Source organism: Trichomycterus rosablanca, chromosome 9 (assembly GCF_030014385.1).
Source record: "Trichomycterus rosablanca isolate fTriRos1 chromosome 9, fTriRos1.hap1, whole genome shotgun sequence".
Taxonomy (NCBI): Eukaryota; Metazoa; Chordata; class Actinopteri; order Siluriformes; family Trichomycteridae; genus Trichomycterus; species Trichomycterus rosablanca.
In genome coordinates, this window is record NC_085996.1 from 2,707,778 (window position 1) to 2,726,934 (window position 19,157).

Consider the following 19,157-nt stretch of genomic DNA (forward strand, 5'->3'; position numbering starts at 1 on the left):
ATTATGCAACTCATTAGGTTTAAATGAAAAATATAATTGGATATCATCAGCAAATAAGTGATAAGTAATATCAAAACTATTAATAATCTGTCCCAGAGGCAACATATACAAAGAAAATAACAGTGGCCCCAAAACTGATCCTTGTGGAACACCACAAAGTAGTGGAACAGAAACTGACCCAAAATCTCCAATAGATACAGCAAAACTTCTCTCAGTCAGATATGATTTAAACCAATCTAGCGCTATGCCCGATAAGCCCACCCAGTCATGTAACCTATCTAGCAAAATTTGATGATCTACAGTATCAAACGCAGAGCTAAGGTCAAGCAAAACCAAAACAGAACATTCACCTGCATCAGAAGACATTAACAAATCATTGGAAACCCTCAAAAGAGCGGTCTCCGTTGAGTGTCCCTTTCGAAATCCTGACTGATACTTATCAAAAATATTATATTTCTCTAGAAAAGCAGTGAGCTGGTTAGCTACCACTTTCTCTAACATTTTTGATAAAAATGGGAGTTTAGATATGGGTCTAAAATTTTTAAGCTCTGCAGGATCTAAATTGGGTTTCTTCATTAAGGGCTGAACAATAGCATGTTTAAAATAAGAAGGTACACACCCTGTTGCCAGTGAAGAATTGATTATATTTAACAATGCGGGGCCTATACTTGGTAAAACTCTTAAAAATAATGAAAAAGGCATCACATCTAAGGTGCTTGTTGATGGCTTTAATTACCCAGCAACATCCAACAACTCACCTAAATCGATAGGTTGGAAAGAATCCAAAACAGTAAAAAGACCTGGAGGACCAATATTGGACAGATACAACCTCGTCTGAATATTAGATCTAATAGCCATTACTCTATCAACAAAAAAAGAAAGAAATCTGTTGCAGACCTCAACAGAAACACATGACAATGTTGTAACTGGTGGCGAAACAATGGTATTAATTGTATCAAACAAAATCTTAGGATTTTTCTTGGATGATAAAATTAGATTTGCAAAATAAGCAGAACGAGCATCTTTTACTAAATCATTAAAAGAAAGACGAAGATCTTTTAAGTAAAGGCGGTGTACTTCCAACCCAGTAGACTTCCATAATCGTTCATAACTTCGGCACTTCCGTCTTAAGGAGCGGACCTCATTAGTCATCCACGGAACACTGTTATGAATGGCTCTAGACCTGGCCTTTACCGGAGCTACTTTATCCAGTATTGAAGAACAATGATTATTAAAAGACTGCATTAAAAACTTAGCATTACTGCAATCCATCTCGAAATCACAACCATAATGAGTTAGAAATTGATCAATCGATTTCTGAGTTATGATGCGAGAATGTGTCATCTTTTTAGGACAAAAATGTTCAACATTTCCAGACAGGTTAAAAAAGACACATTTATGATCACTAATCAAAAGATCTTCACACCAGATATGATCGATATCTAACCCCAGAGAGAAAACCAGGTCTAAAGTATGACCACCCAAATGAGTGGGACCCGAAACAAACTCTTTAAAATGAAGAGACTCTGTAATATTAATAAATTCTGTAGCTACGCAATCTGAGGCATCATCAATATGCAGATTAAAATCTCCAACCAGTAGAACATTGTTCAGCTTAATAACTGAGGTTAAAAAATCAGTAAACTCAGATAAAAACTCACCAGCTGGACCAGGAGGTCGATATATTAAAGCACAGTAAAATGGCTTAAGCCCTCCAACTTTTATGAATTGCAGTTCAAAAGTAGTAAACTCTTCAATACTTACTAACTGACAATTATATTGATTTTTCCAAAACACCGCAAGACCTCCACCGCGACCAGACAATCGGGGGGTCCCAATAAAAGAACAGTCCAGCGGGCAAAGTTCATTTAGGTGCACAAAATCCATATTTCGTTGCCAGGTTTCAGTTACAAACAGAAAGGCCAAATTGGTCCTAATAAATAAGTCATTTAACACGTGGGCCTTATTCCCCACTGAGCGTGCATTAATTAAGCACATATTCACAGGGGGAGCCAACGAGGTTTCATTAGCTGAGGGAATCCGTCGAAGAGTATTGAAGTCCACTCCACGTTTTCTATCCCGCTCCGCATGTAGTGTTGAGACGGAGCGCACAGCTGACCAGATAGATGGAATCGCGCTGGGACTGGAATCGGACTGGGAGTAAACAAACCTTCTCCGGGAGCTCCTATGAATGTAGCGGCGCCGGCGTAAAAGTCCAAGTTGTTTTATTGCTGATGAACACGATGGAGTAGTGTAGTTGTTGAGTTTCCTCAGTTGATTGACAGAATACCTTAACATCGTGTGTGTGTGTGGAGATCAGCTGTAGCTGCTACTCGTGGAAGCGGTGTACAGGACCAGACCACAAGGCAGGGCACACCAGAAAATTTAAGTCCAGGTAAAAAGTTCCTATTGTGAAACGCTGACAGCAGATAGGTAGAAAACGAGAGTCACTGTAGCATCCTCAAAGAGAATTATGAAGATAGAGCTGCAGTAGCCAAACGTACCAGTGCCCGCATCTTTTAAAATAACCCAACACACTCCATAGTCATCAATCAACAGGAGCGGTAGTGATTACAGGAGTGTATAAAAAGATGAAAATGACAGAAAAACACGATAAAAATACAAAAATACAATAAAATACGGTAAAATACAGTAATGGTAGCGGCAGCCAAATGCGCCAGCGTCCACCGTCACCATGGCAAAAAAAAAATCAGGATAAGGGTACACAGTGCACTCGTCTAACAAAATGCATAAATAGACAGTCGCTCTACACTTACTATTCAACCACCGAGTGCTTTTGGTCATGTTTGTTAAAAAAACCCAGTTACGAATGACCACTACTTCTGTCGTTCAGAACGTAAACACTGTAACCGGAAGTCAAAAACCGGCTTCAGCTACGAATCACGGGAAAGGTCAAAGTTCAGGAAAATCGTGGATACCAAACATATGCGGATTCCTGGCTGCGTTACGAACCTCATACAGGTTTAATATATAGGATGCCTAACGAGTGCACAATAACATGGTATATATGGGGTTTTTTACACACTACAGCAGTGTGCGGTTTGGGACGCGACCATTTCTTCTCACGAGACTCGACGGTTAAAATTAAAATGTATACATAAATAACAAATAACGGTTTTCTGCCAGAGGGAGCTTCTCTTATCGGTAATTTTCTATCCAAACATTTATAACTTTTATATTTGAAATCGAAATGAAACTGAAATATTAGCCAAAAATTCGAGTGAAATTCATTTTTAAAACGCTATTTTGAAAGGTAAAGTTAAGGTAAGTCCGTTAAAAGGTAAGCTAACCTTAATGACAGTTACTACTGAATCGACCCTGGCTCTGAGCTAGTTAGTAAGTCCTGTTTAATATTAATTTAGATAAATTATTACTTAGACCGTTCGGTATTTATTTTCATTTCATGATTTTGCAATGAACCCGTTTTATACCGGTTAACGGTTTCAAATGATTTACAAATGATTATTTTTGGTGAGTCGGTTCGTTTTAGTCAATGTGTAAATGAATCGATTCCTCTATGAATTCTCGGAGCAGGTCCCACTGAATCGATTCTTTTACTTACTGACTCCTTCAGAACGAGTTCAAACCTATCTATTCATCAGGATTTCAACAGTGGCACACGAGACTGACGGAGGATGTGTCCGAGACGTGCGTCATCCAGGGAAGGTGGGCGTGGCGGCGGCGGCAGGGCTTAGCACACGCTTTCGCGCTCCAACAAGGGGAGGAGGGGGAGGGGGGGTTGAGGGGGCGCAAGGCTCGCCAGGCACACGAAGGGGGGCGCATGCCTAAAAAGGTTGAAAACCCCTGACATTCATGACAGAAACGGTATTGACTCGTTACACAAGGACAATTTTGTTTCTCCAGTTAACTTGGCACGTCTTTGTACTGTGGGAGGAAACCAGTGTTCCTGGAGGAAACCCACATGGACATGCAAGAGAACATGCAAACTCCACACAAAAAGGACCTGGGTATCGACAAATCTGTTATGTAACTAACTACAGTGCACGGGTGCGCAGCAGATCGAGTAGATGTGGCCTAGCAACATGAACTCCGAGGGCCTGGATTCGAATCGCCCCTCCGGCTGCTGACTATGAGAAATTTTGCACGTTCTCCCCAAGTCCACATGGTTTTCTACTGTGTACTGTGGTTTGATAGCACCATCCAAAACATGCAGAAGGTGGAATGGCTAATCTAAACTGTACAGTACACACACATTCTAAATTGGGGAGGTTGGGCATTTGTCTGTGTACTATTAAGTAGGGAGGGTCGCCTCAGGAAGAGCATCCAGATCCATTGTGGTGACACATAAATACAGTAGTACAAAACAAAAAACATTAAAAAAACACTGACGATCCTTTAAAGTTCATGTCACATCAGTGTTTGTCCTGTTACAGGAAGTGATGTGACTGATTCATTTTATATGGCAGCTTTAAATATCACATAACTCTATATGGATTTAATGCACTTGTGCTTTTGATAGAAATGAACCCATCAGAGTCTGTAAAACAAAGGCCAGGCAGGTCTCACCAATCTGTTGTCAGCATGCAGGCCATTCACAAATCCACAATGGAGAAACAGGTGAGATGAATTTACATTAAACCATAATGAAAGACCTGTTCTGTAGACGTGAAGCTGACCAGCAGGACTTTGTTAACCTGTAGGCCAGATACAGACAGGAGAGGAAGGCTAGTCTGATGCCAGCACACCACTACATATTTGAAGTCCTGGCTGTTGTGCTTGGCCTGGAAGTTTCGGCGGTTGAAGATTTAATTCTTGATGCCCCATCAGTAAGTTTTACAGCAGATTTATAGGGCTGGGCGATTTTGCAAAAAAAAAAATCTCGATTATTTTAAAATTATACCCGATTGTCGATTACGATTTCGATTTTTTTTGTTACAAAAATAGTAACAGCACCAAGGACGGACTTAGGATAGTCTGGGCCCCTGGGCAAAGAGTTGCCCAGCCCCCCCAAAAAAAAAACATAAATAAATTAATACATTACTCAACCTGTCAATAGCTAACCCTAACACAAGAATCTATTTTATATAAGTTTCTTTCTACTCTTCTTTCTTGCACAGTCATCCACTAATTCATCAAAATTAAGCTGTCTGACCAAATCTGATTCAATGGCCAGAAGTGACAGTGAGTTCAGGCGGTTTTGGCGCATCCTAATCCTGAGTTCATTCTTAATACGAGCCAGTTTGGAGAATGAACGCTCCCCTTGACAATTTGTGATAGGCACAGTCAAAAAAAGTCTAAGTGCTATGTAGACATTTGGAAAGGTTGACTGTAAATTCAAATTGATCATGGTTTTGAGCATTTCACTAGGACATTTTTCTTTTTCTGTTATGAATGATTTGTATTGTATCAATTCATCTGCCAGGCTCATGTTCAGATCTGAAGGATATGCTGCAGCGAGTGAGTTAGCCTTTAAAGTGAGCTCACTGTTGGACATATTGTCAGGCATGAAAAGAACATCAAATAGCTCAGTTAAGTGTGTGTATGCATTCAAACTGCTTGAAATTGCTTGTCTTAAATTTAAATAATTGCTAAATTAATTTGTGTCTCTGCGCTTAAGAGAAATTGAACATAATAATTTTGAAACAATATAAATTCAGAAACATTAAGTAAGGGCCTGAATCGCATATTTGCAACAAAACGTCTGTTATGAAATCTGGTAGCTTGCCTGGCAATTTGTAGGTCCCTAGAAAGTCAAGGAGCCATGGTAAACGACTTCTATGGAAGTCAAGGGCTGGGGCCTCGTGATCAAGGGCCCTTTAATGGTATGCCCTGCTCTTCTCTAGGGCCCCCTGGTAGGGGCTCTCATAACCAGGGCCCTCTAAAAATATGCCCCCCTCTTTCCTAAGACCCCTAATAGCCAGAAGTCGACGTCAGAGCAGTGCCACAACGCCTCATCCATTTTCATAAGGGGCCAAAAAGCATGGCTAGGGCCCCCAAAAGCATGGCTAGGGGCCCCAAAAGCATGGCTAGGGCCCCCAAGAGGCCCTGGGGTCAAAGTCCCTAATAGTCAGAGGATCCTTAAAATGGAGGGCCCTCGGAAATAAAAATATATTGTATCATAAATGTTGATAGGCATCGCAAAATGTTTTGGGCCAGGGCCCCCCTGGGGCCCCCTGACCTCAAGGGCCCCTGGGCGCTGGCCCCACTGACCCGGTCAGTAATCCAGCCATGAACAGCACCACCTATAATTATCCTTTTAAGGGACTGAAAAATTAAGTGAAATATAAGACCGTGGTAAATATAAGCGTTTTCTTTTTTTTTACCTTGGCTGGAGATTTTCAATACAAATGACATCCAAATCTATGAAAACGTGTTTGCTTTAGCACAGCTGGATTTGTGAAACTTTCACAAAAACAGTTTGTGTTATTGTTTTTGTCAGGCACGTGCACAGATAGACCCCTAGTGGTGCTCAAGCACCTGCCTTTTTGCCCTAGATGAGAAAAGTGCCCTTTCTGGAGCCCAATTTTTTTTCTACATTCATCAATATTTAAAAATAAAAATGACCCTCTCTGTCATCAATTCCCCCCAAAAGTGTTTTGATATCGGACGGGCATTTATTTGAGTTCTTGTGAGAATTCTGCCCCGATCAGATCCCCGCCTTGCCCCTCCCTCCTCCTCCTCCGGTTAGCACTCATGCAGTGCTGAGCGCCAGGCCAAACCGCTGCTACACACTTCTCCTCTGACCCGCAGCATCAGACAGACAGATAGTGACAGTGTTTCATACAAAGAGCATCCATGCATAACGCATAACCTGTACTCAGGGGTCATGAAATACGTGATTTCAAAGCCTTGTCCAGCTGTTTACTGATGTTTGTCATGTTTAATGAAGGGGCAGGGGGACAAACTGCAGCAGACAGACAGACAGACAGACAGAAAGAGAATTTAAAGACAGTTTTACTGTTTTACAAATTACAAGTTCACTAGTTTTGTTTCATTTAAAATCTGACTTATTTTGATGTGAAAGCCTGAAGACAAAAAAAGCATGAGCACAAACATTTTGCAGGAGAATGTCATGTAGCTCTCACAGTAAAGTGTTGCAAATAGGTACAAACATACAATATTTTATAATTACAGCATCCTGGCCAAAACGCTGTGTAGGAAAAGTCACCTTTAGTCAAGGAGTTATTTTCATGCAAGCATTTATACTTCAACAGTTGAGGTTTACAAATGAGGAATAATTTTGCTAGGTAATTAACATTACAAACTAATATATGTAGAAGGCTAAATATAATGCTCTATGATGTAGAACAGCATATAAAAATGATGAATAAATAGAAAAATGTTATTTAGCTGTCTATTTGATTTTATTGGCATAATAATAGGCCCATTGTTAACATTAACTACCCAAAGTGGGTTTCTGATTTAAAATCAAAGGTTAGGTCTTAAGTTGAGCTACATGACAGTCTGGTGAGGTAAATTGATACTAGTAATGGTATATTATTAGTGTAATGCTTCAACTCTGTCAGAAAACAGTAAAATGATGTATACTGAGTTCTCCCCTTTATGGAGATTCAGTAAGTCACTCTTGATTATTATGCACGACCTTGATTTATCTCATTTACAAATTTTGCAGCATAATGCCAAGAAAAGAAAGGCTACAAAAGCAGAAAGAAAATGAACTACAGCAAGCTTTTATCCTGGAGTACACCATCTACCAGTAAAGCAAATGAGGGAGATGTATCAGTTTCAGTTGTTTGGTTATTAAGAAGAGCCACAATATGACCTTGTTTTTGCCTTTTTTTCATTTATTTATGCAATTTGATAATTTGAGTTATTTGATTAGATGTGTATTGATTGTGTTAACAAAAATAAATATGTAAGTTAAATATCCTATTGTGTTTTTTTATTTTTATTTTTTTTATTAATAATTTTGTCGATGGGTGCCCTTTTTTTTGGCTTGAGCACCTGCCCCCAAAAATGTCTGTGCACCTGCCTGGTTATTGTGTTATTGTCATTATTGTTAATGTAAATTCTGTTAATTTTGTAAATGCAAATATTGGTATTTTGTAAATTCTAGTCTTCTTTAAATGTATTGCTTATAACACTAGAGACTATTGCACCTTAATTTCGTTATACCTGGTATATATACCTGAATTTAAATGATTTATGCAGTTCTGCCACATTTCCATGTGTAATAACACAGCAGTTCAGCTTTTGGGGCAAATATAGAACATTCATTTATATAACTTTGATAACTGGTCATGTATAGAGATAGAAGCAGACACAAATTAACAAATTAACAGAAAGTTCATTTGTGTCTGCTTTTATACTGTTAAAGTTAATAAAATTTCAAAATATTTCAAAAAGTTATTTTGTGTCTGCTTTATGCACAATGTTCTTTTTTTGCCCTAAAAGCTGAACTACTGTAGTATTACAAAAGAAGTGAGCAGCACTTTATAAAAAAAAAAAAAAAAAAAACTATGTTTGTGGAAAATTAGATAATGCCCAAAACAAGTGATATATAATTTCTATTGTTGGTGTAAAAAAGCGTTTTAGAGTCAAACCCTCCAAATATTCATCTTTTTAATATATTAACAAAGGACTGATAGACAAAAAATATGTGTCTGCTTTTATCTCTTCACATGATCAGTTATCAAATTTTAATGAATGTTCTATATTGTCCCAAAAGCTGAACTGCTGTGTTATTACACGTGAAAATGTGAGCAGAACTGTATAAATCATTTAAATACACCAAACTGTATTTGTGAAAGATTTCACAAATCAAAGTGTGCTAAAGCAAACACATTTTCATAGATTTGGATGTCATTTGTATTAAAATCACCAACCAAAGTTAAAAATACGCTTATATTTCACTTCACTTTCCTTGTTTGCGTAGACCATGAAATCTGAATCGCTATCCGCAAGCTGACTGTACTGCGGTACCACACTGATGGTGTCAATCAACCTCTTTGAGTATTCTATTCTCTAAGCCTACATGGCTAACCTGTGGCCTTGGCGAGCGTTCGGCCTCCCTAGAACTTGGTGTCAGAAAATGCTAGCGTACTGCTCTGTTATTGGAGTGAAGGTGGATTCATGCTGTCAAGGGTCCAAGGCTAAGAATGCTGTGAAAGCAAATCCTGCTTCCTTAGCGATGCCGTTTAGCTCATAACCCGGTGAAATCTTGTAACAACGTTTGAATTTCCCTTCCTAACGCAGATATGTGAAAAATTATAACTTGTTTTGGGTGAAACTGTATAAGTATTATAAAGCCAGGCTTACCTTCCTTGGATGACCATGTACGTGAATTCCCCTACAGCATATATCCGATTTACGGAACGGAGACCCTTGTACATTCCCACTCCCTACTAAGTCGTGGCCACACGTTATTAAGGCGTGGGAACGCGTTACTAAGTCGTGGCCATGCGTTATTAAGGCGGGGGAACGCGTTAAGTAAGTCGTGGCCACGCGTTAATAAGGCGTGGGAACGCGTATGTAAGTCGTGGCCACACGTTACTAAGTCGTGGCCACGCGTTAATAAGGTGTGGGAACGCGTTAAGTAAGTCGTGGCCACGCGTTATTAAGGCGGGGGAACGCGTTAAGTAAGTCGTGGCCACGCGTTAATAAGGCGTGGGACCGCGTTAAGTAAGTCGTGGCCACGCGTTATTAAGGCGTGGGAACGCGTTAAGTAAGTCGTGGCCACGCGTTATTAAGGCGTGGGAACGCGTTAAGTAAGTCGTGGCCACGCGTTATTAAGGCGTGGGACCGCGTTAAGTAAGTCGTGGCCACGCGTTATTAAGGCGTGGGAACGCGTTACTAAGTCGTGGCCATGCTTTATTAAGGCGTGGGAACGCGTTAAGTAAGTCGTGGCCACACGTTATTAAGGCGTGGGAACGCGTTAAGTAAGTCGTGGCCACGCGTTAATAAGGCGTGGGAACGCGTTACTAAGTCGTGGCCACACGTTATTAAGGCGTGGGAACGCGTTAAGTAAGTCGTGGCCACGCGTTAATAAGGCGTGGGAACGCGTTACTAAGTCGTGGCCACACGTTATTAAGGCGTGGGAACGCGTTAAGTAAGTCGTGGCCAAGCGTTATTAAGGCGTGGGACCGCGTTAAGTAAGTCGTGGCCACGCGTTAATAAGGCGTGGGAACGCGTTAAGTAAGTCGTGGCCACGCGTTAATAAGGCGTGGGAACGCGTTAAGTAAGTCGTGGCCACGCGTTAATAAGGCGTGGGAACGCGTTAAGTAAGTCGTGGCCACGCGTTAATAAGGCGTGGGAACGCGTTAAGTAAGTCGTGGCTTCTCGATACATCAGCGGTTGGTGTATGTGCAAAGTCTCCTGAGCTCAGAATATACTTTTACCAATCTATGTATTTGATTCTTAATAAATTGCTTTATTTGACTAATTTGTATTTGTTCTTTTTCCTGGATGAAAGAACACGATTTTCAACAGTTAATTTATCAATCTATACATTTCTGCATATGTGTCCAGGTTATTATTAATGAGCGACCTATCATAATCGTTTTAATGATTTTGTAAGTGCATTCTGGTTTTATACCAAACATATGCGGATTCCTGGCTGCGTTACGAACCTCATACAGGTTTAATATATAGGATGCCTAACGAGTGCACAATAACATGGTATCTATGGTGTTTTTACACACTACAGCAGTGTGCGGTTTGGGACGCGACCATTTCTTCTCACGAGACTCGACGGTTAAAATTAAAATGTATACATAAATAACAAATAACGGTTTTCTGCCAGAGGGAGCTTCTCTTATCGGTAATTTTCTATCCAAACATTTATAACTTTTATATTTGAAATCGAAATGAAACTGAAATATTAGCCAAAAATTCGAGGGAAATTCATTTTTAAAACGCTATTTTGAAAGGTAAAGTTAAGGTAAGTCCGTTAAAAGGTAAGCTAACGTTAATGACAGTTACTACTGAATCGACCCTGGCTCTGAGCTAGTTAGTAAGTCCTGTTTGATATTAATTTAGATAAATTATTACTTAGACCGTTCGGTATTTATTTTCATTTCACGATTTTGCAATGAACCCGTTTTATCCACGATTTTCCTGGCAACACTATGGGGGCTGCCATGACACCTCCCTATTTCCGTTTGCCGGTTTTTCGTTTCCGGTCGCGTTAGATCTGCTGTAGTAGTAACAACAACATTTCTAAAGAGAACAATGTATTACTTTGGGTAAGGACCGCATGGTTCAAATATGAGCTCGGGCTCGACGTGTGCCGCTCTCGGGTGCCACAACAACTCAAAAAAATTTAAGTTGTTGTTGGAAAGTTCGTGCTTTGAACACCAGCTGATTTATAAACACTGTCCGTGCGCTGCGCCCTATGCGTTACATTCCATGCCAACAAAGAAGGAAAGGAAACTAGCGTGGCTTGCAGCTTTAAAACTGAAATATCCTCCAAAGAGGATATATGTTTGCTCATTTCACTTCGTTGAAAAGAAGCCAACAGAAATGCATCCTGATCCGGAGCTGTATTTGGGTTACGACAGACCACCCCAAAAGAAGAGACGAAAGCTAGTTCGGGTAAACCAGACGACATCTACTGCCACTGGTCTTAATGAAGATGCAGACGAGGAACCTTGTGAGTGCATTCAACTCAGTATAATGTCTTTTTGTAGTGCAGTAGTGTTTAACGTTACATACTGGATAACATATTGTAAAAAGCTTAACGCAGCTTAATGTAACGTTACTTAAACAGCCAAAAAGAACCAAAAGCTTCTTCATAACTTATTTTACTGTACTGTACTGTTCATAAATACTCTCTACTGCTGAACTGAACAAGTAATCCAAAATGAAAGTTACCAGGGTCCCAAGTCGGGGAGGGCCCTTGAGGAGTCTAGAAGGAGTTTGGACTGGGGTAAGGGGGCCTGTATATATATATACAGTTGAAACCAGAAGTTTACATACACTGTATAAACATGATGCAAATGATATTGCAGAATTGGGCAGTCCAATCCTGGTCCTGAACATCTGCCACCCTGTAAAGCCAAAATTGTTAGACAACTTTACCTCCTAAACTGTCTAAGCACCAGTGATATGCAATATTCATTACTTCATAGCTTTCATTTTTCATAAGCTACATTTAAAACCTCCGTGAAGCTGGCCCCCCATGTGGTCAAAAATGGAATATAAATATTATGATTCGTTTGTGCTGCGTTTGTGCTGGTTTGTGCCGTAGGAATCATCGTTTGTGCTGGCACCGTTTTAGAGAAATTAAGCATTATATTTTATTACCTGTGACGTCACTCAGCCCCCCATCAGAGCCCAAATTGCACCAAAACCACCTCATTCGTTTGTGCTGGTTTGTGCTGCTAAAAGAAATATTTGTGCTGGTTTAATTCTCAAGTTATAAAGCTATAAATATTACACCCGTGACGTCACCAACCCCCCATCAGAGCCCAAATTGCACCAAAACCACCTCATTCGTTTGTGCTGGTTTGTGCTGCTAAAAGAAATATTTGTGCTGGTTTAATTCTCAAGTTATAAAGCTATAAATATTACACCCGTGACGTCACCAACCCCCCATCAGAGCCCAAATTGCACCAAAACCACCTCATTCGTTTGTGCTGGTTTGTGCTGCTAAAAGAAATATTTGTGCTGGTTTAATTCTCAAGTTATAAAGCTATAAATATTACACCCGTGACGTCACTCAGCCCCCCATCAGAGCCCAAATTGCACCAAAACCACCTCATTCGTTTGTGCTGGTTTGTGCTGCTAAAAGAAATATTTGTGCTGGTTTAATTCTCAAGTTATAAAGCTATAAATATTACACCCGTGACGTCACTCAGCCCCCCATCAGAGCCCAAATTGCACCAAAACCACCTCATTCGTTTGTGCTGGTTTGTGCTGCTAAAAGAAATATTTGTGCTGGTTTAATTCTCAAGTTATAAAGCTATAAATATTACACCCGTGACGTCACCAACCCCCCATCAGAGCCCAAATTGCACCAAAACCACCTCATTCGTTTGTGCTGGTTTGTGCTGCTAAAAGAAATATTTGTGCTGGTTTAATTCTCAAGTTATAAAGCTATAAATATTACACCCGTGACGTCACCAACCCCCCATCAGAGCCCAAATTGCACCAAAACCACCTCATTCGTTTGTGCTGGTTTGTGCTGCTAAAAGAAATATTTGTGCTGGTTTAATTCTCAAGTTATAAAGCTATAAATATTACACCCGTGACGTCACTCAGCCCCCCATCAGAGCCCAAATTGCACCAAAACCACCTCATTCGTTTGTGCTGGTTTGTGCTGCTAAAAGAAATATTTGTGCTGGTTTAATTCTCAAGTTATAAAGCTATAAATATTACACCCGTGACGTCACTCAGCCCCCCATCAGAGCCCAAATTGCACCAAAACCACCTCATTCGTTTGTGCTGGTTTGTGCTGCTAAAAGAAATATTTGTGCTGGTTTAATTCTCAAGTTATAAAGCTATAAATATTACACCCGTGACGTCACCAACCCCCCATCAGAGCCCAAATTGCACCAAAACCACCTCATTCGTTTGTGCTGGTTTGTGCTGCTAAAAGAAATATTTGTGCTGGTTTAATTCTCAAGTTATAAAGCTATAAATATTACACCCGTGACGTCACCAACCCCCCATCAGAGCCCAAATTGCACCAAAACCACCTCATTCGTTTGTGCTGGTTTGTGCTGCTAAAAGAAATATTTGTGCTGGTTTAATTCTCAAGTTATAAAGCTATAAATATTACACCCGTGACGTCACCAACCCCCCATCAGAGCCCAAATTGCACCAAAACCACCTCATTCGTTTGTGCTGGTTTGTGCTGCTAAAAGAAATATTTGTGCTGGTTTAATTCTCAAGTTATAAAGCTATAAATATTACACCCGTGACGTCACCAACCCCCCATCAGAGCCCAAATTGCACCAAAACCACCTCATTCGTTTGTGCTGGTTTGTGCTGCTAAAAGAAATATTTGTGCTGGTTTAATTCTCAAGTTATAAAGCTATAAATATTACACCCGTGACGTCACCAACCCCCCATCAGAGCCCAAATTGCACCAAAACCACCTCATTCGTTTGTGCTGGTTTGTGCTGCTAAAAGAAATATTTGTGCTGGTTTAATTCTCAAGTTATAAAGCTATAAATATTACACCCGTGACGTCACCAACCCCCCATCAGAGCCCAAATTGCACCAAAACCACCTCATTCGTTTGTGCTGGTTTGTGCTGCTAAAAGAAATATTTGTGCTGGTTTAATTCTCAAGTTATAAAGCTATAAATATTACACCCGTGACGTCACTCAGCCCCCCATCAGAGCCCAAATTGCACCAAAACCACCTCATTCGTTTGTGCTGGTTTGTGCTGCTAAAAGAAATATTTGTGCTGGTTTAATTCTCAAGTTATAAAGCTATAAATATTACACCCGTGACGTCACTCAGCCCCCCATCAGAGCCCAAATTGCACCAAAACCATCTCATTCGTTTGTGCTGGTTTGTGCTGCTAAAAGAAATATTTGTGCTGGTGTAATTCTCAAGTTATAAAGCTATAAATATTACACCCGTGACGTCACCAGCCCCCCATCAGAGCCCAAATTGCACCAAAACCACCTCATTCGTTTGTGCTGGTTTGTGCTGCTAAAAGAAATATTTGTGCTGGTGTAATTCTCAAGTTATAAAGCTATAAATATTACACCCGTGACGTCACTCAGCCCCCCATCAGAGCCCAAATTGCACCAAAACCACCTCATTCGTTTGTGCTGGTTTGTGCTGCTAAAAGAAATATTTGTGCTGGTGTAATTCTCAAGTTATAAAGCTATAAATATTACACCCGTGACGTCACCAACCCCCCATCAGAGCCCAAATTGCACCAAAACCACCTCATTCGTTTGTGCTGGTTTGTGCTGCTAAAAGAAATATTTGTGCTGGTGTAATTCTCAAGTTATAAAGCTATAAATATTACACCCGTGACGTCACCAACCCCCCATCAGAGCCCAAATTGCACCAAAACCACCTCATTCGTTTGTGCTGGTTTGTGCTGCTAAAAGAAATATTTGTGCTGGTGTAATTCTCAAGTTATAAAGCTATAAATATTACACCCGTGACGTCACCAACCCCCCATCAGAGCCCAAATTGCACCAAAACCATCTCATTCGTTTGTGCTGGTTTGTGCTGCTAAAAGAAATATTTGTGCTGGTTTAATTCTCAAGTTATAAAGCTATAAATATTACACCCGTGACGTCACTCAGCCCCCCATCAGAGCCCAAATTGCACCAAAACCACCTCATTCGTTTGTGCTGGTTTGTGCTGCTAAAAGAAATATTTGTGCTGGTGTAATTCTCAAGTTATAAAGCTATAAATATTACACCCGTGACGTCACCAGCCCCCCATCAGAGCCCAAATTGCACCAAAACCACCTCATTCGTTTGTGCTGGTTTGTGCTGCTAAAAGAAATATTTGTGCTGGTTTAATTCTCAAGTTATGAAGCTATAAATATTACACCCGTGACGTCACCAGCCCCCCATCAGAGCCCAAATTGCACCAAAACCACCTCATTCGTTTGTGCTGGTTTGTGCTGCTAAAAGAAATATTTGTGCTGGTTTAATTCTCAAGTTATGAAGCTATAAATATTACACCCGTGACGTCACCAGCCCCCCATCAGAGCCCAAATTGCACCAAAACCATCTCATTCGTTTGTGCTGGTTTGTGCTGCTAAAAGAAATATTTGTGCTGGTTTAATTCTCAAGTTATAAAGCTATAAATATTACACCCGTGACGTCACCAACCCCCCATCAGAGCCCAAATTGCACCAAAACCACCTCATTCGTTTGTGCTGGTTTGTGCTGCTAAAAGAAATATTTGTGCTGGTGTAATTCTCAAGTTATGAAGCTATAAATATTACACCCGTGACGTCACCAACCCCCCATCAGAGCCCAAATTGCACCAAAACCATCTCATTTCAGTGCTGATGGGTGTTCTGTTTTTAAACTGTCTGGACACTTTTCAGGAGACTTCAGTGGCTGAAGACATTTTGATGGCTGCAATCTCAGACCTGCTTCAAGTGCAGCCTGAAGCCCTCTCATTCCTTCTGTATTTAAAATATCGACATTGACTGGAATCAGAGGAATTTCTCTTGAGCGTACCAAACTACGGCTGCAGTATGGAGAGGAGCACTGACTTTTGCTTGTGACACTTGGCGTATGCTTCATTGTTGAGGTGATAATGTGAGCAATGTTGCATTCTGCATTTACTTGCTCCACACCTGACTTAAGTTGAACAGAGTCAAATATGTCTAACAACAATTTTGCCCTCTGTTTGTACACACCCTGTTGTACTCCTCTTATGGTTGTGGTCTTAACCAAATTGAACATTTCAACATTGTCTTGCTGTTCAGTTACATAGGAGCTAAAATTTTCACTGTCACAGAAGGCACAGCAGAGACACTGGCAAAAGGAGTCAAAGGCACAGGTGTTGATCACGCTCACAAGTGTTTTGTCTACTTTAATGGGCTGTTTTGCAGAGTAATTGCCATTTTTTAAAACACCAATTTGGGTTCTTTGTTTTTTAAGAGATAAATCAACATGTAGCCACTCTGGACAGTGTACAAGGTATGATGATTTTCTCTTTTTCAATGGCAGACCAAGGCCTCTCCAATTTTCAATCGGAGACTCCTGTTCCATTAAGTCTTCTGTAGACTGCTGTTTGTTCTCCTGAATCAACTGATCTTTCATGTTTGTAGGATGTCCACATTCATTTGACTTTGATATTGTTTTCTCATTATTTGCAGATGTGGCTGCTGAAGAAAGTCTCATGGTCCCTTCAATGAACCCAAGGTGTCGAGTGATGAAGCGGTCTACTCGAATTGGCAAACTTTCATGTTTGAAGAGGCCATACTTCAAATTTTTGAATTCAGCTTCAGCATGGGCAGAGCTTGCTGTGATGCTGTCACTTTTGAAAAGTGGAACCATTACACCTGTCCAGAGAGGTAGATAAGAACCTAGTCTTATTAGATGGGGAATAAATTCTGGAAGAAAATGTAAATTATCCCGATCACCGTCGTGAACAGCCAGAATCTTGCTTTCCTCGCAGATGTCAATCACCCACTTCTTAACATCAGTGGTACATTCTGTCACAGGCTCCTGAGTCTTCACTGTGTCCACTGTCATCAGTGCATGTGAATGGATCATATCCATCAGCAATTCTTTTTTTCAGATTTGTTTTGCATATCTCTGAGATGACAGGCATGCCCTTTTTGTCATTACCCTCAGATTCACTCAGTGCAACAATTGCAATAGAGTGTATGAGCTGCCTTGCATCCTGGATTGTCACAGACTGAAGAAGCTGTGCCATGGCTCTTAGATAAAAATCTTTAACCCGCCTTGCTTTCTTATGGAGACATTCCCATTGACTAATCATCTTTATGCAGTGTGCAACATCTACTCTGATGAAGCAAGGAGGCAGTTTTGTTGACTTCCAGCTGTTTAGTACACCAAAACACTCATTTATATAGGTCTTCAAATCAGAGTAAGGAGTAAAGGCCTTAACAAGACCACCCAGCAATGCAAGGGAGAAATCAGAAACAATTTCTTTTGGTACAGATGCTCCTGCTCTTAGCCATTCGGAGAGCCAGTTTGATATGGCGTTAATGTCATGCCGCTCAGACAGCATTTGCACCACTGGGATATGAACAGAAGTATCTCCATGTGAGGACAGAACTCCTTGATACAAAAATATATGTCCTGATGTTTCTGTTGGTCTAGTGAGCCTTTTGACTACTGTACCTGTAGCATCAAAACTTACACTTGAACCTTGAGTCTTTACTAATGTTTTGTAGACTAGTAGTTGAGAGGGGGTCCAATAATGGCAAAAAAATTTGTCAAGGCTGATGTCATGAATACTGCCCCTATGAGGCACACTGTATTTTATCAGATGAAGGGAAAGGATAGGGTCTTTGTGTCCTACCTCCTTATCCCCTCTCTCTTGTTTTGCTTTTCTTAATGTATTCAGGCTTGGTAGGTGGCTAGGCTCTGGGTCACCGAGTGCCATTATTTTGTAAGCCTCTGCGGCTCGCCACACATGTGGCAGTTTTTTATTCTCCCAGAGTTCTTTAGAGACCTGCAGTCTTTTCTCTCCAGATAGCATGCGTTTTGCCTTTCCAGTATGAAGACTTTCATCAATGTTATCAATACTGCATTTTAGCACTGCTGGTGTGCTCACCTCTGGTAGACTATCACTGGAAATGCACAATTTTGCATTGCATTCAGTACAGTGGCCAGCAATGTCAATGCACTTAGATGCACTCTGTGGGTACACTTTTGCTCTTTTAAAACTAAGTGTGCAGGCTAATTTGGTCATGTTCCAGATCTTTTCATTTAGGACATTAGACCATGTGCCACGTTTCAAGATGGTGTAAGTTCTTTCATTTGACTGTGCAGCTCTGTTCTTGTAGACTGCTTCTTCTTGCCAGATGTCAGTCCACTCTTGAAAGGGGATGGTAAGTTCAAAGTTGATGTTATTTGTCTTTTGTGTGGAATGTTTATCAGAATCAGAGCTGTCACTGTCCACATTTACCTGAATACCTATACCTAGGCTTTGCCAAATGTTGTGTCGATCCATCTTGACCAATGTGTACAAGCTTTTAGGAGTCATTTTTCCACCAAGCTGTTCACTAAGTTCTGTCCACACCTTTTCAGAGGGGTGGGCAATACACTGTGCTCTGACAATTGTATCCCTAGCAGCTTGGATGAGTTTTATGACATCATCCTTGTTACAAACTGGCAGCTTCGGCATCTATGTAAAAGAACATCAGTTATTTTTGATGCAATCATTTTCAGGTTTTTTTTTGTTCCACGTGTCTATTAATATATATGTACAGCATATGTTTGTTTTATATTTTTCACAGAACTGTCCAGTCTTGTTTTAAATGTCATTAATATGATTTAAATTCTCGCAGGACTATCACAGGGTTTTATTAGAAGCAATGAATTACCTTGAAATGAGAATTATGTGTTTGTGTTATAAAAACACTTTCCTGTTTTGTCAACAGTCGCCTGAGGAGAGGACAAAAGAAAAGTATGCTCAGACCCTCAAACGTGACAATCAACATTTTGTTGCTGGGACAATGTTCTTTCTCATATGTGAATTTTTATTTATTTATTTATTTTTAAATAAAGGTTGCATAAAAATAA

The 19,157-nt window shown here is 40.4% G+C and overlaps 2 protein-coding genes across 6 annotated transcripts; both read left to right on the forward strand.

The window, feature by feature from the left end:
• The first annotated feature begins 3,051 nt into the window (after nt 1–3,051).
• Nucleotides 3,052–8,084, forward strand: LOC134320309 (dynein axonemal heavy chain 8-like). Of its 3 annotated transcripts, none has more exons than XR_010013679.1 (4): nt 3,052–3,165; nt 4,502–4,599; nt 4,683–4,808; nt 7,616–8,084. XR_010013679.1 is itself a non-coding variant. In XM_063001670.1 (4 exons), the coding sequence occupies exons 1-4, from the start codon at nt 3,657–3,659 to the stop codon at nt 7,658–7,660; spliced, it is 300 nt and encodes a 99-aa protein (XP_062857740.1). In that variant the 5' UTR covers nt 3,535–3,656; the 3' UTR covers nt 7,661–8,084. The 3 variants fall into 3 exon arrangements, 1 of the variants encoding a protein (XP_062857740.1); XR_010013680.1 differs by lacking the exon at nt 3,052–3,165 and adding an exon at nt 3,214–3,285; XM_063001670.1 differs by lacking the exon at nt 3,052–3,165 and adding an exon at nt 3,535–3,687.
• A 2,972-nt stretch (nt 8,085–11,056) lies between these two features.
• Nucleotides 11,057–19,157, forward strand: LOC134320305 (uncharacterized). 3 transcript variants are annotated; one of them, XM_063001664.1, is made up of 4 exons: nt 11,057–11,593; nt 16,757–16,954; nt 18,419–18,463; nt 19,016–19,157. In XM_063001664.1, the coding sequence occupies exons 1-4, from the start codon at nt 11,209–11,211 to the stop codon at nt 19,021–19,023; spliced, it is 636 nt and encodes a 211-aa protein (XP_062857734.1). In that variant the 5' UTR covers nt 11,057–11,208; the 3' UTR covers nt 19,024–19,157. The 3 variants fall into 3 exon arrangements, 2 of the variants coding, with proteins under 2 accessions (XP_062857734.1, XP_062857735.1); XR_010013673.1 differs by lacking the exon at nt 11,057–11,593 and adding an exon at nt 16,021–16,185; XM_063001665.1 differs by lacking the exon at nt 18,419–18,463.

Excerpts from the sequence above, each read along its gene's own strand:
- LOC134320309 (XM_063001670.1), top strand. The coding sequence starts at position 3,657 with ATGTGTCCGAGACGTGCGTCATCCAGGGAAG. Across the intron at positions 4,600-4,682 it reads AATCCACAATGGAGAAACAG|GCCAGATACAGACAGGAGAG; the intron begins GTGAGATGAATT and ends GTTAACCTGTAG. Across the intron at positions 4,809-7,615 it reads TAATTCTTGATGCCCCATCA|CATAATGCCAAGAAAAGAAA; the intron begins GTAAGTTTTACA and ends CAAATTTTGCAG.
- LOC134320305 (XM_063001664.1), top strand. The coding sequence starts at position 11,209 with ATGAGCTCGGGCTCGACGTGTGCCGCTCTCGGGTGCCACAACAACTCA. Across the intron at positions 11,594-16,756 it reads AGATGCAGACGAGGAACCTT|ATGTGGCTGCTGAAGAAAGT; the intron begins GTGAGTGCATTC and ends CATTATTTGCAG. Across the intron at positions 16,955-18,418 it reads CATTACACCTGTCCAGAGAG|ACTGCTTCTTCTTGCCAGAT; the intron begins GTAGATAAGAAC and ends CTGTTCTTGTAG.